At 45.9% G+C, this 16,200-nt stretch overlaps 1 protein-coding gene across 1 annotated transcript in view; it reads left to right on the top strand.

Annotated features, from left to right (window-relative positions):
* The first annotated feature begins 225 nt into the window (after positions 1-225).
* LOC124620059 (KH domain-containing, RNA-binding, signal transduction-associated protein 2-like) overlaps positions 226-16,200 on the top strand; it is a 529,510-nt gene continuing 513,535 nt past the window's right edge. The window contains exon 1 of the mRNA XM_047146727.1: positions 226-324. Coding sequence (XP_047002683.1) covers positions 250-324 — 75 coding nt within the window. The 5' untranslated portion in view covers positions 226-249. The remainder of the gene's footprint in view (positions 325-16,200) is intronic.

Below are 16,200 nucleotides of genomic sequence, written 5' to 3'. Positions count from 1 at the left end.
CCAACTGTTCTTTAAACTGTAATTGTCGCACTCACTTGCGAGTGCGTAACTATGTGTGGTGTCTATTCACGTGACCGTTATCCTGCAGGTGACGGCGGACATCACCCGTCCGAAGGCACCAAAGGCGTGAACGGGTGCACTGGAGGCGGCGTGGGGGCGGCGCCGGCCGCCGTGGCGGCTGCGGGGGCGGTGGCGGGCGCCGCGGCGCCTTCGGCAGGCCGCCGCGCCTCCGACGGCGAGCAGCGCCGCATGGTGGACATCACGCGCGACAAGCCCATCAAGGTGACGGTGCGAGTCGTCGTGCCCGTCCGGGACCACCCAAAGGTCAGTGACGCACTCCGCCTGACATTACACTGCGCCCACTCCAGGGCAGCTTGCGACACCGGCGCGCGCAAACCACGAACTAGCCTGTCTCTGCTCACCTCGGGCTGATGTAGCCATTTCCTTCTCAGAGAGCACCAGCTCTCCTACTGCCACATTTATGTCTTTCTAGGTAGTATACCCTGATCAAATAACGAAGATTACAAGTGACACAAGTGATATTGCTCGAGAAAATGATCTAAGTGAACGTTTGGAAAGCTGAAGTGTGGATCTCTTTCGATTAAAAGAAGCACAAGCGATTTCCTACGTAATGCCATAGTCAGTGATGATAAAGCTAAATATCAATTTGTGCAATTTATTTGGACTGTTGAGCTCCGTGGCCGTAAATAATGATATTTTACTATAAAAATACAGCGACTAGCCACATTTTTAAATGCATTTTATTCATGCCAATATGTATTTCGGGTTTGCACCCATCTTTAGCGGACAAATTAGATGTATCTTCAGTTTCTACAGTGGTAAAATATCGACAGCAGTTTGGATGTTGCAGCTGGCCTGTGCAAAAGCAACGATTCCAATCATTTACTTCAATTTCGCGAGTTTAAAGTTACGCACTATCAGTTGTTCATTTTACTTACATTCTCCTCTCCTTGTTTTTTCTTGGCCTTTCTTCTTTTTTGTAAGAGCACAACAAAACTGTCAGTCGACCACATGGCGGATAACGCAGAGCGCCTGTGTAAAATACGTGACAAAAAAGTGTTTCTGCTCTTACAAAATAATAACAGCAGGGAACCTTCACCTTGCTGTACTCGCTGGTCAGTGTGTCTACTGTCGCCTGATAAACAAAGTAAGAGCCTACAGAATATCAGACCAGCTGGATTGAAGAGTTTTTAGCAAACAGAACACAGCACGCTGTTCTCAATGGAGAGAAGTCAACAAACGTTAAAGTAACCTCTGGCATGCCACAGGGGAGTATTATGGAAACATCGCTTTTCACAATATATATAAATGATCTAGTAGATAGTGTCGGAATTTCCATGCGACTTTTCGCGGATTATGCTGTAGTATACAGAGAAGTTGCAGCATTAGAAAATTGCAGCGAAATTCAGGAAGATCTGCAGCGGGTAGGCACTTGGTGCAGGGAGTCGCAACTGACCCTTAATATAGACAAATGTAATGTATTGCTAATACATAGAAAGAAGGATACTTTATTGTATGATTATATGAGAGAGGAACAAACACTGGTAGCAGTTACTTCTGTAAAATATCTGGAAGTATGCTTACGGAACGATTTGAAGTCGAATGATCATATAAAATTAATTGTTGGTAAGGCGGGTGCCAGGTTGAGATTCAATGGGAGAGTCCTTAGAAAATGTAGTCCATCAGGAAAGGAGGTGGCTTACAAAATACTCGTTCGACCTACACTTGAGTATTGCTCATCAGTGTGGGATCCGTACCAGGTCGGGTTGACAGAGGAGATAGAGAAGATCAAAAGAAGGGCGGCGCGTTTCGTCACAGGGTTATTTGGTAAGCGTGATAGCGTTACGGAGATGTTTAGCAAACTCAAGTGGCAGACTCTGCAAGACAGGTGCTCTGCATCGCGGTGTATGTTGCTGTCCAGGTCTCGAGAGGATGCGTTTCTGGATGAGGTATCGAATATACTGCTGCCCCCTACTTATACCTCCCGAGGAGATCACGAATGTAAAATTAGAGAGTTTTGAGCGCGCATGGAGGCTTTCCGGCAGTCGTTGTTCCCACGAACCACACGCGACTGGAACAGAAAAGGGAGGTAATGACAGTGGCACGTAAAGTTCCCTCCGCCACACATCGTCGAGTGGCTTGCGGAGTATAAATGTAGATGTAGATGTAGATGTAATGTGTTCAGTCTGACCGGGTTGCCTCCAGACGAGTCTCCGACGATTGTCTGGTTGAAGACATGTGCTACACGCATCGGTGAAGAGAACGTGATGCCATTCCTGAGCGGTCCATTCGGCAAGTTGTTGGACCCATCTGTACCGGACTGCCTGGTGTCGTGGTTGCAAAGATGGACCTCACCGTGGACGTCGGGAGTGAAGTTGTGCATCATGCACCCTATCGCGGACAGTTTGCGTCATGTGGCTGTACGAAAAGCATTATTCAACATGGTGGCGTTGCTTTCAGGGTTCTTCCGAGCCATAATCCGTAGGTAGCGGTCATCAAATGCCGTAGTATGCCTTGGGCGGCCTGAGCAAGGCATGTCACAGACTGTTCCTGTCTCTCTGAGTCTCCTCCATGTCCGGAAAACATCGCTTTCGTTCTCTCCGAGACGCCTGGACACTCCCCTTGTTGAGAGCCCTTCCTGGCACAAAGTTAACATGCGGACGCGATCCAACCGCGACACTGACCGTCTAGGCATGGGTGAACTACAGATAACACGATCCATGTACCTCCTTCCTGTTGAAATGACTGGAAATGATCGGCTGTCGGATCCCCTCCGTCTAATAGTCGCTGCTCATGCATGGTTGTTTACCTCTTTGGGCGGATTTAGTGACATATCTGAACAGTGAAAGGGACTGTGTCTGTGATACAATATCCGCAGTCAACATCTATCTTGAGGAGTTCTGGGAACCATGGTGATGGAAAACCTTTTTTTTTATGAGTTGTATAAATTAAATGGGGGGCATAAAGAAAATTACTGGTATTTTTAATGTAGGCTCAGATAATTTTTTAACTAGAGCAATAGCCTAATGTGTACGTATGCTTTTGTGAGAACTTATGGTAATACTTAATGCATGTGTTAATACTGGTTGTACATATTAGGGCCCTATGTCACACTTTCATCTCAGAGTTGTACTTGAAACATAGTCTTCAGTTGTTTACTGGATGTATTCCAATCATTAATGTCGTTGGTATGCACAACACTAACGTAAATGATAAGAATACTTCTTCTGGTTAACTGTACCCAAGCGTTGAACCGTTATTAGTAACATTCGAGTCAGTAATCCCTGTTTTTGACAAGCAGGAGCGATGGCACGTATTTTTGTTATTTCTTTTAACATCGCCTGAATCCTCTGTTTCCCCATCGGAACGTCTTCCAATGTACATTCAGACTAATGATTTTACGTAATCAGTGAATAAAACTAGACATGTTATTGACACTGTGTTTCTCCAGTAATTATTCTATTGTTATCATCTATACATATCCTAAGAAATGGCGATTTCTTTCGACATTTGAATTTTGAGAATGGACGTATTTCAGAGTTTGAGTTCCCAGATTCATTGTCTCTAAGCCTGAGACGTTCACACAAACAAACTTTTAACTATCTTGATAGCTGCTGTTATTCTCATGTGCGGTTGAGATTGTTCGATCACGGACTGATGCTGACGGCCCCGTTAGTATACTTAACAGCGAAACGATCGTCACTCCACAGATACCTAGCTCCACGTGGTTCCATGCTGTCTGCCTGTTATATACAAAAGACTATGTGGAGCTAATTAGCCACGTGCTCTGGCGCATAGTGAAAGAGCCGCCGTCTGCGGAAGACACCCCTCCACTCTGTGTGTGTGTGTGTGTGTGTGTGTGTGTGCAAACGTCGAGAGGGGCTATACGGCAACGGAGCTCCGAGCCGTCAAAGTGACAGGAACACGTGAAAGGCGGCGCTGTAGGACGCTTTTGGCGCGCAGGAAACTTACGTTTACGATGGAGAAGGGGCGAAATTCCAACGTGGAAGACGAAATAGGGGAGTTTCAATGGCTGCTGGAAAGGACAGCCAGAGACGGTGTGAAGTATGAACACACCACAGTGTTCAAGACAGATCCATACCTACTGCGACACAGCAAATACTGCATTATGAAGATAAAGTATCTTCTATTCTTATACGAATAAAGCACAGTTTCCACATAAATTATTTCTGGGACGTTGTAACGTACCTACCACGAATAAAGTCAATGTTCGTCTGTGAAAATGGATTCGATAAGCAACCTGAACTATACGTAATCGGAATCTAACCTTCTTAACACAGTGTGCGTGTTGTATTAGTCAGTTTCACGGTCATTTAAGCCCCCAACAGATCGTTGCATGAAAAACGTAAAGCTAACATTTAGATAAGCTATCTGACTGCGTATTTGAGTAAGAATTTATAAGTGATACAGAATCTGGCTTCTGAAACGGAATTCACTGGATGTGGCATTTTGTGCTATGTCAGTGTCTTTGCTTTGGCTCTCAGTTTTGCACTCACTTCTTTATATGACTGTCTTTTCCAAAGTGGTTTACAGTAATTCGCAGCGGCATGCAGCGGCAGCGGTTAAAGATTATTGTTACTAAGAATGAATTTAATAAAAAGGAGTTGGGATGGGTCCTGTTAACTACGAAATCGCTTTTAAGAAGGGATTTCATAAATTAAGTCTATTTAAAAACTTGAGAAATCATCATTACAATTATGAATAGTGGCGAAATGCCTGACAATGAGCTTATGAGTATCAATACTGGCTGAGTGCCAGATTAACAAGTTATTTCAAATTCGAAGTTACACAAACATTTCATAACCACAGCATATTTATGAAATAGATGTGGAGAATAATTACTATTATTTTGGCGATAAGACGGTTTCTTAAACTGACAAGCAAAACATGCGATTATTGCAAACTCGGTCTAACAATCACGAGCCTAACCGTGCAGTTGCGCTTTACGCTATGCTTGCGAATTTTACCTTGAACTCCAACTTCAAGCGTAGTTAAGCCATCTACATCTCTCCTGGCCATATAAATAAATCAGGGCTTGAGTGTGGTAAGATCACCGACGTCAGGGCAGCTGTGACACGTCTTTTGTTCAAATGGTTCAAATGGCTCTGAGCATTATGGGACTTAACAACTGAGGTCATCAGTCCCCTAGTTTGTTGGTACCACTGATTTGATGGAGTTTAATGCACTATCCAGCGAGACTCCAACTGAATTAATGTTGTAGTAGTGATGGTTCTCTGCCAACCATTTTGGTGATTCGATATCAAGTTCGTAATACGGTGTTGTACATTGAAGAATGTAACTTCCAGAGGCAAACACTGTTCCATCATCGCACAGCATTTGGAATGCTAAGCCCTTAGGAACAAATTCATTCGCACATGTCTTGAAGCCTTGACAGTCGAAGATTACAGTATAAATCTTGTAAGAAGGTTACACACACAAACTTGCTGCTGCTGCTCGTAGATGTCGACGTTATCGGTTCAGAGGACATGATGTGCTGTGCTCCAAATCACCCCCCTTATGTACTGAAATTCGAGTACAGCCGGTTAAAACAGCTCCTGTTATCAACACGTGTAGGGCAACCTTTTGCTGGCGTGGGTGTTTGCCCAGATAATTGTCCTAAAAGGAAAAATTATCTCAGCGGGACAAGGACCGCCGCCATCGCGACCTTGGGACCCCGGGGGCCCCTTTTTTTTTATCAGTTCCTGACCCTACCCTCATGAATCGAAACATGATGCGTCGCGTCGTTTCATGATTCGAGGGTCAGCAGCTGATAAACCTAACTAACCTAAGAACACCGCACATATCCATGCCCAAGGCAGGATTCGAACCTGCGACCGTAGCGGTCAGGCGGTTCCAGACTGAAACGCCTAGAACCGCTCGGGCACAGCGGCTGGCTCGTCTTTCCGAGATCTCGACCAACACTACGGAAATTTTACCCTCGCAGGTAGACCTCGTCTCACAACAATGCTTATAATCGCGCTCCCATGTTTCGCCCTCAGATTGTTACTATCGATATCTCAGTGCTTATTTATTTCCATAGAGAATCGCAGAATCTTACAAAGTGCAAAGAGTGCCTTAAGTTGGCTGTATTGTTTGCGATACTCAATGTAATATTTAATCCATGTAATGGAGAATTCTGACACACTTCTTACAACGTGAGTGCCGAAAGAATGACAAATTGTTAAACAACCTCCTTAATTCATTACTGATTTATTAAGTATAAATACACTCCTGGAAATTGAAATAAGAACACCGTGAATTCATTGTCCCAGGAAGGGGAAACTTTATTGACACATTCCTGGGGTCAGATACATCACATGATCACACTGACAGAACCACAGGCACATAGACACAGGCAACAGAGCATGCACAATGTCGGCACTAGTACAGTGTATATCCACCTTTCGCAGCAATGCAGGCTGCTATTATCCCATGGAGACGATCGTAGAGATGCTGGATGTAGTCCTGTGGAACGGCTTGCCATGCCATTTCCACCTGGCGCCTCAGTTGGACCAGCGTTCGTGCTGGACGTGCAGACCGCGTGAGACGACGCTTCATCCAGTCCCAAACATGCTCAATGGGGGACAGATCCGGAGATCTTGCTGGCCAGGGTAGTTGACTTACACCTCCTAGAGCACGTTGGGTGGCATGGGATACATGCGGACGTGCATTGTCCTGTTGGAACAGCAAGTTCCCTTGCCGGTCTAGGAATGGTAGAACGACGGGTTCGATGACGGTTTGGATGTACCGTGCACTATTCAGTGTCCCCTCGACGATCACCAGTGGTGTACGGCCAGTGTAGGAGATCGCTCCCCACACCATGATGCCGGGTGTTGGCCCTGTGTGCCTCGGTCGTATGCAGTCCTGATTGTGGCGCTCACCTGCACGGCGCCAAACACGCATACGACCATCATTGGCACCAAGGCAGAAGCGACTCTCATCGCTGAAGACGACACGTCTCCATTCGTCCCTCCATTCACGCCTGTCGCGACACCACTGGAGGCGGGCTGCACGATGTTGGGGCGTGAGCGGAAGACGGCCTAACGGTGTGCGGGACCGTAGCCCAGCTTCATGGAGACGGTTGCGAATGGTCCTCGCCGATACCCCAGGAGCAACAGTGCCCCTAATTTGCTGGGAAGTGGCGATGCGGTCCCCTACGGCACTGCGTAGGATCCTACGGTCTTGGCGTGCATCCGTGCGTCGCTGCGGTCCGGTCCCAGGTCGACGGGCACGTGCACCTTCCGCCGACCACTGGCGACAACATCGATGTACTGTGGAGACCTGACGCCCCACGTGTTGAGCAATTCGGCGGTACGTCCACCCGGCCTCCCGCATGCCCACTATACGCCCTCGCTCAAAGTCCGTCAACTGCACATACGGTTCACGTCCACGCTGTCGCGGCATGCTACCAGTGTTAAAGACTGCGATGGAGCTCCGTATGCCACGGCAAACTGGCTGACACTGACGGCGGCGGTGCACAAATGCTGCGCAGCTAGCGCCATTCGACGGCCAACACCGCGGTTCCTGGTGTGTCCGCTGTGCCGTGCGTGTGATCATTGCTTGTACAGCCCTCTCGCAGTGTCCGGAGCAAGTTTGGTGAGTCTGACACACCGGTGTCAATGTGTTCTTTTTTCCATTTCCAGGAGTGTATAACCAATAGGCTGAATGAATAAAGAGAACGACCCACCGCAGGCCAGTCGCCAAAGAAATTTATTTCAAACGACTAGTTTAGGTGCAGCACTCACGCAACTTTCAAGTTCACTATAAACCGGAACAGTACTTTCACTCTTTGGCCCATCTGTCTTAGAACTCACGTAATGCTAGTTGTCGTGGACCGCATACATCAGGAGTGTATACTCTAAGACATATGTTGAGAGTGGGGAGAACACGTATAGACGCCTGATATATACAATCCACAACTAGTATTGCACGCGGTGTACGACACATGGGCCAAAGAACGAAAGCACAATTGTGCTTTATAGTGGGCCTGAAGAAGGCGTAAGTGTTACGCCGAAACGAGTCGTTTGAAATAAATTTCATAGGCGACAGGGCTGTGTTGATTCGTTTTCTTTATTTTTTATCAGTAACCGCTTTTCCACCTCGTGCTTGGATGGAACTATGCAGACCGACTGAATGGTAGACACTCAGGACTGTTTTCAAGTGTAATTATAGACAGTGTAATTATAATCAGAGTACTGACTAGCATAAAATTTCACAATAATTACATTACCTTCGATCTGGAGTCATACAAGACACTGCTATACACAAACAAGAAATAAAAATCGGTAGCTGTGGTGAAGTTGCATCGTGAAGAGATGTTGAAATTGATCTGTTTTTATATGTAACCTCATCATTTCATTATGGACCTAATGGAGTATCGAAAACATTCGAAAATGATGGAAGGTAGATTACAGTGAAGTGTATCAGAAGAAAGAATAAATACGCGGTTGATTTAATAAAACTGCCGAGGAAAATACTTGTAATACTGGCACGGAACCCACCCTTCGTAAAGAACGGGAAAGCAGCCAGTCATAATATAATATGAAAACTGTGGTTTCGATGAACCAGTCGGCTTCTTTGATATGTATGCGCATGTGCATCTCCCGTATCTTCCGTCGTGAGTACTTTGCTGGGTCATTACGTCTGAGTGAAACCAGTTGAATGCAACATAATATAGCAGTTCGTATTCATTGTCGAGTTCTGCAAAGTACATTTCGTGTAAAACGTGTGCGGAACAATTTGCGTAAGAGTGTTAGACTGGGATGGTTTGCCAAAACCTCCAACAAAGCCTGCAGTGCAAATACGTAACTGTATCGATGCCAACGGTGGTCATTTGCGGCATCGAGATTAAAAAATGGTTCAAATGGCTCTGAACACTATGGGACTTAACATCTGAGGTCATCAGTCCCCTAGACTTAGAACTACTTAAGCCTAACTAACCTAAGGACATCACACACATCCATGCCCGAGGCACGATTGGAACCTGCGACCGTAGCAGTCGCGCGGTTCCGGACTGAAGCGCCTAGAACCGCTCGGCCACAATGGCCGGCATCAAGAGTCAACCCAGTGTCAGTCATACTGCAAGTATTTTCCAAGTCAGCTTTATTTTGCCTACCCTGTGAAATACGGGGATATGCATTCGAAGCCAAACAAGACAACGCACCACAAAGGAAGTATCGGAATTGGCGGACGTGTACAGTCGAACAAATGATTACAATTTCAGAAAAAATTGGATGATTTTTTCAGCAGAAACAGCTTCACAAACTGAGCAAGTCGTTAACAAATTTACCCACCTTCGGTCATTATTTAAGCAGATATAGGGCTTGGCATCGGTTGATAGTGTTGTTGAAATCTACTGAGGGATATCGTGCCAAATTCTGTTCAAATAGCGCTTCCGATCGTCAAAATCCCGAACTGGTTGGAGGGCCCTTCCCATGTGGCTCGAAATGATCAGAATTCGCAGACATCCGGTTACCTTGCTGGGCAAGTTGGGGTTTGGAAGGCACTAAGGTAGGCAATAAAAACTCGTACAGTATACTGGCGGACGTTATCTTGCTGAAATGTAAGCCCAGGATGGCTAGCAATGAGCGCAGCGAAACTGGGCGTAGAATATTGCTGGCGTACCGCTATGCTATAAGAGGCCGCTGATGAGAACTAAAGGGGTTCTGCTTTGAAATGAAGTGGCTCACCAGATCATCACGCCCGGTTGTCGGGCCGTATGGCGAGTGACGGTAAGTTTGGCATCCCATCACTGTCTGTGACGTCTCTAGAGACGTTTGCTGATTGGAATGCCATTGACAGGAGCAGAACTGTCTTCTGTAATGAGTGCTGCCTCGAACGTAGCCGCGGTGACTGGTGAAGACGTGTCTGGAGGCGCCCCGGACAGCCTCAGTTAATGCTAAACCGAATAATTGCTTGCACCACGGTTAGAGGTAAACCAACGCGTTACTGACTTTCTGAATTTGTGAAGCTCTTTCCGTTGAATAAGTCATCTAATTTTTCTGAAATTGTGATCGTTTGTTTGTCTGTACATCAACACGGCGTTTACTGATTTCCGTCCATTCGGATAATTACTTCCTGATGTCTTTTTTATTTTTTTTTTTATTGTACTAGAATCTTTGATGCCGATTAAATTTCAGGTTTTTTTTAAGTTAATGAGGCAAAATGGCTTATACGTTATCATCCATTTGCAGCGGAATTATGGTATGGCTTTAGCACTGTGAAGCGTCATTTCCAATCAGTATGAAAGCCTGTTTGCAACTGTGCTTTTAGATCTGCCGTGACAAAGTAGATGTTTAGTAATATATCTTCGACAGTTGATGTTTATAGCACTCAAGTTTAATTTAGGTTCATTTTGCCGCATTCAAATAATGATCGTGGGATGCTAAGTTTTTGTGCTGTATTATGACACGTGTTGTAATGGAATTATTTTGTAGCACTAACGGAGCTACTTCCGGTGGTGATTTATGTCACGTTTCGGTAAAATATTACATGTCATAAATCACTCAAGATCTTTTTCACTTTGTACCGATTCTGATAACTAAGAACTTCTAACGAAACTTTAGATGACCAAAATAATTTTGTACGTTATCTGCAAGAGACAAGTATTATAATATTATGTGACTGTTTGCACTTCGCTCCACACACTGTTTGAGGAGTTGTGCAATAGGTAGTTGGCCGTGGATATGCTTACTCGATCAGTAATTCCATAGTTCCTGGCAAGACGGGTTCCATAGCACCTTAACCGCCGATTTTGAGCCTGTACAACATAGATGAGAGAAATATCTATACCCTGCTGGTTTTAGCAATTCTTTCTTTTGTTAGTATAGCACGACGCCGTAGAGTGCATTATTATTCGACCGATAGACACTGAGGTGTAATCGTTCAAATGGCTCTAAGCACTATGGGACTTGGCATCTGAGGTAATGAGTCACCTAGTCTTAGAACTACTTAAACCTAACAAACCTATGGACATCACACACACCCACGCCGGAGGTAGGATTGGAACCTGCAACCGTAGCAGCAGCAGCGCGGTTTCGGGCTGAAGCACCTAGAACCCCTCTGCCACAGCGGCCGACCACTGAGGTGACAAATGTACGAGATAGCGATATGCACTTATACAGATGGCGGTAATATCGCGTACACAAGTTTGCAGAGGGGTAGTGCATTGGACAAGCTGACATTTCTACTTAGGTGATTCATGCGCAAAGGTTCCCACGTTATTATTGACGCACAACGGGAATTCATATCAAATGTTCAGATGTATCTGAATTCCTAAGTGACCAAACTGCTGATGTCATCACTCCCTAGACTTTAACACTACTTAAACTAACTTATGTAAGAAGTACGCACACACCCATGCCCGAGGGAGGACTCGAACCTCGGGTGGGAGGGGCCGCGCTCTCCTTGATATGACCCCCTAACCGCGTGGCTACAACGGGAATTAAGAGACTTTGAACGCGGAGTGGTAATTGGACCTAGTCGCAGGGGACATTCCATTTCGGAAATGGTTCAGGAATTCAATATTTTGAGATCCACAGTGTCAGGAGTGTGCCGAGAATGCCACATTTCAGGCATTACCTCTCGCTACAGACAACTCAGTGGCCGACGGCCTTTCCTCACCGACCGAGAGCAGTTAAGTTTGCGTAGGGTTGTCAGTCCAAACAGACAAGCAGTTCTGTGTGAAATCTGCAACATACGGTACGCCGAACGTGTCCGTTAGGACAGTGCGGAGAGATTTGGCAACAATGGGCAACGGCAACAGACGACTGACGCTAGAGCCTTCGCTAACAGCACGTCGGCGGCTGTAGCGCCTCCCCTGAGGGTCGTGACCATATCGCTTGGACCATGGACGATGTAAAACAGTGGCGTGGTCAGATGAGTCCCGATTTCATTTGGTAAGAACTGATGCCAGAGTTCGAGTGTGGTGTAGACCCCACGGAGCCATGGATCCAAGTTGTCAACAAGGCACTGTGCGAGCTGGTTGTCGTGGTCCCAAATGGTGTGGGCCGCATTTACATGGAATGAACTGGGTTCTCAGGTCCATTGTGAACGATTCATTGACTGGCAATGGCTATGTTCAGCTACCTGGAGGTCATTTACAGCTATTCATGAACTTCATGTTCCCCAGCAACGATAGAAATTTTTTGGATGACAATGTGCCATGTCACCGTGCCACAAATGGTTCAAATGGCTCTGAGTACTATAGGTCTTAACATCTGAGGTTATCAGCCCCTACAACTTAGAACCACTTAAACCTAACTAACCTAAGGACATCACACACATCCATTCCCGAGGCAGGATTCGAACCTTCGACCGTAGCATGTCACGCGGTTCCGCACTGAAGCGCCTAGAACCGCTCGGCCACCGCGGCCGGGTGAGCACGCCACAACTGTTCGCGATTGGTTTGAAGAACATTATGGGTAATGAGCGAATTATTTGACCACCCACAACATATGGCCTGAATTCCATCGCATATTTATGATACATTACAGAGAGATCAATTCCGGCAGAAAACCCTGTACCGGCGACAATTTCGCAATTATAGGTGGCCATGGAGGCAGCATGGCTCACTGCATCAGAAAGGAGGTTGCAACGACTTCTTGTGTCCATGCTACGTCGAGTTGCTGCATATGCCGGGAGAAACTTTTGTCGCCTGTGTATCTAGTCTCGATTACATTTTTCAGATAAGGAAATGCTACATTTAGCGAATGAACTTATTGGGGGGGGGGGGGGGGGGGGGAGGCCCTTACCAATTCCTTCGCTTATAAAACTATGTGAACGAAGGTGGCTGAACGTGTAGAAACTAAGGACTAACATTTAAAAACAAACGTTAACGCAACGTCGGTAGGTAAGGCAAGTGGTGGTACAATATAATGTCTCTTTCCGCCTCAGTCTGTCGTTGAGTGCAGAAAATGGTACTGCGTTGAACGGCTTCCGTTTAAAGCGAAGCCTAAGCGGAAAATTGAGCACCCTTATATCCTGCACAATTTGTACACCCTTAAGGTCTCGCATTCTCCTCTCCCTCCTTCCCTCTCTCTCTCTCTCTTTCTCTCTCTCTCTCCCTCTCCCTCTCGCGCTCTCTCTCTCTCTCTCTCTCTCTCTCTCTCTCTCTCTCTCTCTCTCTCTCACGCACACACACATACACACACACACACACACACGCGCGCGCGCGTGCGCGCAGAAACACAATGGAGCGGCCTCACGTCGAATTTGGCAACCAAATCTCGAGAATGGTGCCTCCATTATTTCAATGTCGGAGCGAAATTAGATTTCCGTTGTAGTCGGGACTCACGCCAAACCAGGTTTACGTTCGAGTATCCGGCCCAAGGGTCGCCGTGGAAATGAGCTTTGGCCGCGACACCGACGCGAAATTGGACGAGCTGACGCCGGAGGATCGAAGAACATGCAGACTGGCTGAGGGGATCGGAAGGTCATCAAAAACGACCCCCTACGCAGCGCCACGATAGCTAATGCGCTATCTCATTAGGTTGTTTGATCACTTCAGACGATTTTAACGCCTCACATACAACATAGCGATAAGTCCTACTGTGATAATAATTACAATCAGTAACTAGACATGAGTTCCAGTAATAATACAATTTAGGTACGCATCCGACGTGGAACAGCAAGATTGGCATCTACTGTTAAGAGATTCGTTATTGGTTTCAAATTAACCAGGATTTATCATGGAGTCTAAACCTCCCGGTTTTCCGTGCAAAAGCTAGTGTAACTGATTGTTGTGTGCGTTTCTGTGCCGGCCGCGGTGGCCGTGCGGTTCTGGTACTGCAGTCCGGAGCCGCGGGAGTGCTACAGTCGCAGGTTCGAATCCTGCCTCGGGCATGGGTGTGTGTGACGTCCTTAGGTTAGTTAGGGTTAAGTAGTTCTAAGTTCTAGGAGACTTATGACCTGAGATGTTGAGTCCCATAGTGCTCAGAGCCATTTGAACCATTTGAGTTTCTGTGACTATACTGAAGTTCATCTTATAGTCTAGTGAAGCAGGATCCCCTCTAATGCTACTTTTACTACAAATGGCTGTGTTCACGTGAACGTTTACTCACAGAAAAATGATCCTTCAAATCAAGGCAAAATGGGACAGAAAAAGGAGTGGCAATCTGACGCATGAGTACAGGAATGAGCATAAGCGTGCTTGTACGCAATCTTGAAATAAATAACATTTAGAATTATAAGAAACAAAGAAATTTCTTCCCCAAGAATCCACAAATTAAACACATTTCGACTATAGCCATTAATAGTACGCGCTAAATGTCAGTAAGTCCCCACATTGGCTTTGGAATAATACAGTAGGGCGAGGTCGGATATATAAACGGACTATACAGCCTAACGTATGTGTCAAAATTAACTACTCTCGCAGTTCTTCACCAATGAATACATTCCTACTATTTCCTGGCTGGTCAAAGCCAGTTAGCTTAACGGTGAAATTCGTCATGCATTTATCACAGATAAATAGCGGAAAATACCACAAACACCCACGAGACCTTTGTTTAAACATACAAACAGAGAAGACTGTAAGCACACCTTTAAATACGTAGTAAAGGGCAAAGAAGACGTGACGTAGGAAATTAAGTATCACTTCAGAAATTTTCAGGATATGTCACACAAGTGAACACCGCAAATATAAAAGCTACGACAAATGAAAGCGCTCGCAGTATATTAGCAGTAAAATTACTTTCGGTGTGAGTAATTACTAACAGTGACTTAAAACATCTGCAAGTATTTACTATGTCACACATGTAAGGGAAATGATAGATCGTAGACGGACATGTGAGTTCAGTTAAAATAGTTATTATTTGTTATCTGAATCTGTTTTTCCAACAGATTACGAAAGAAGAGCTCACTGACAGAATATCCAATGAAAAAACACATAGCTGTCTGGAAAGAAACGTGTCTCCATCGCTCCTTCCCGACCCAAACCATCCTGCGACAGTTTCGTCCCTAAAGGGTTCAGATGGCTATAAGAACTATCGGACTTAACGTCTGAGGTCATCAATCCCCTAGGCTTGGAATAGCTGTCTGGAAGAAACGTGTCTCCATCGCCCCTTCCCAAACCAACCCCTCCTGCGACAGCTTGGTCCCTAAAGGGTTCAGATGGCTCTAAGCACTATGGGACTTAACATCTGAGGTCTTCAATTCCCTAGACTTGGAACTACTTAAACCTAAGTTCAGATGTCTCTGAGCACTAAGGGAATTTACATCTGAGGTCTTCAATCCCCTAGACTTAGAACTACTTAAACCTAAGTTCAAATGTCTCTAAGCACTATGGGACTTAACATCTGAGGTCATCAGTCCCCTAGACTTACAACTACTTAAACCCAACTAACCTATGACGTCACACACATCCATGCCCGAGGCAGGATTCGAACCTGCGACCGTAAAAGCAGCGCGGTTCCGGACTGAAGCGCCTAGAACTGCTCGGCCACAGCAGCCGTCTGCTTGGTCCCTATTAGAAACTGCAACAGTAGTGATGCTGTTGGTATGACCACCTGTATAACGTTGTAGTATAATATGCATTACTTACCATCTTCTTGTTAGCTAATGTACCTGAAGTCGACGACTTAAAACAAGCGTACTTCGCACAGAGAATGTACTTCACTACAATTAGCAAACCTATCTCTTCACCGCTCATACGTCGAAGCTTTCATGCTATTTTCCGAGATATGTGTACGACGAGACACACATTTTTACTTCTAGCACACAACACATGCTATGCGTCAAAATCAGTATATTTAGTAATCCTATCTCTTTGCCGTCCAAACGTCGTAGCTGTTATACTACACTGTCCAGACACATTAATGTGAGCAGATATCCGAAGCCTTAATAATCCACCTTTGCAGCATGGACCACTGAGAGAATGACTGCAGGAAGGTAGTCAGTAAGGTCCTGAAAGGAACGGACGGGAATATGGAACCTCGCCGACTACCGTAACGTAGTCAGGTGCGCTAGGTTTCTAGGTTGGGGATCCATGGTGCGGGCAGCCAGATGGAGGTGGTGTCACAGATTCTCGATCGAGTATGAATCCGGGGAACTGCGTGGCCAAAGGGCTATGGTAAACACGCCATGGTGCTCTTCGAGCCACGGACGTAGATTGCGAGCTATATTATACGTTGAATTTACTCCTGGTACATACCACTATGCCGA

Source organism: Schistocerca americana, chromosome 6, assembly GCF_021461395.2.
Source record: "Schistocerca americana isolate TAMUIC-IGC-003095 chromosome 6, iqSchAmer2.1, whole genome shotgun sequence".
NCBI classification, from domain to species: Eukaryota; Metazoa; Arthropoda; class Insecta; order Orthoptera; family Acrididae; genus Schistocerca; species Schistocerca americana.
The sequence above is the reverse complement of the archived record's forward strand: the minus strand, read 5'-3'. Positions and strand labels throughout refer to the sequence as shown.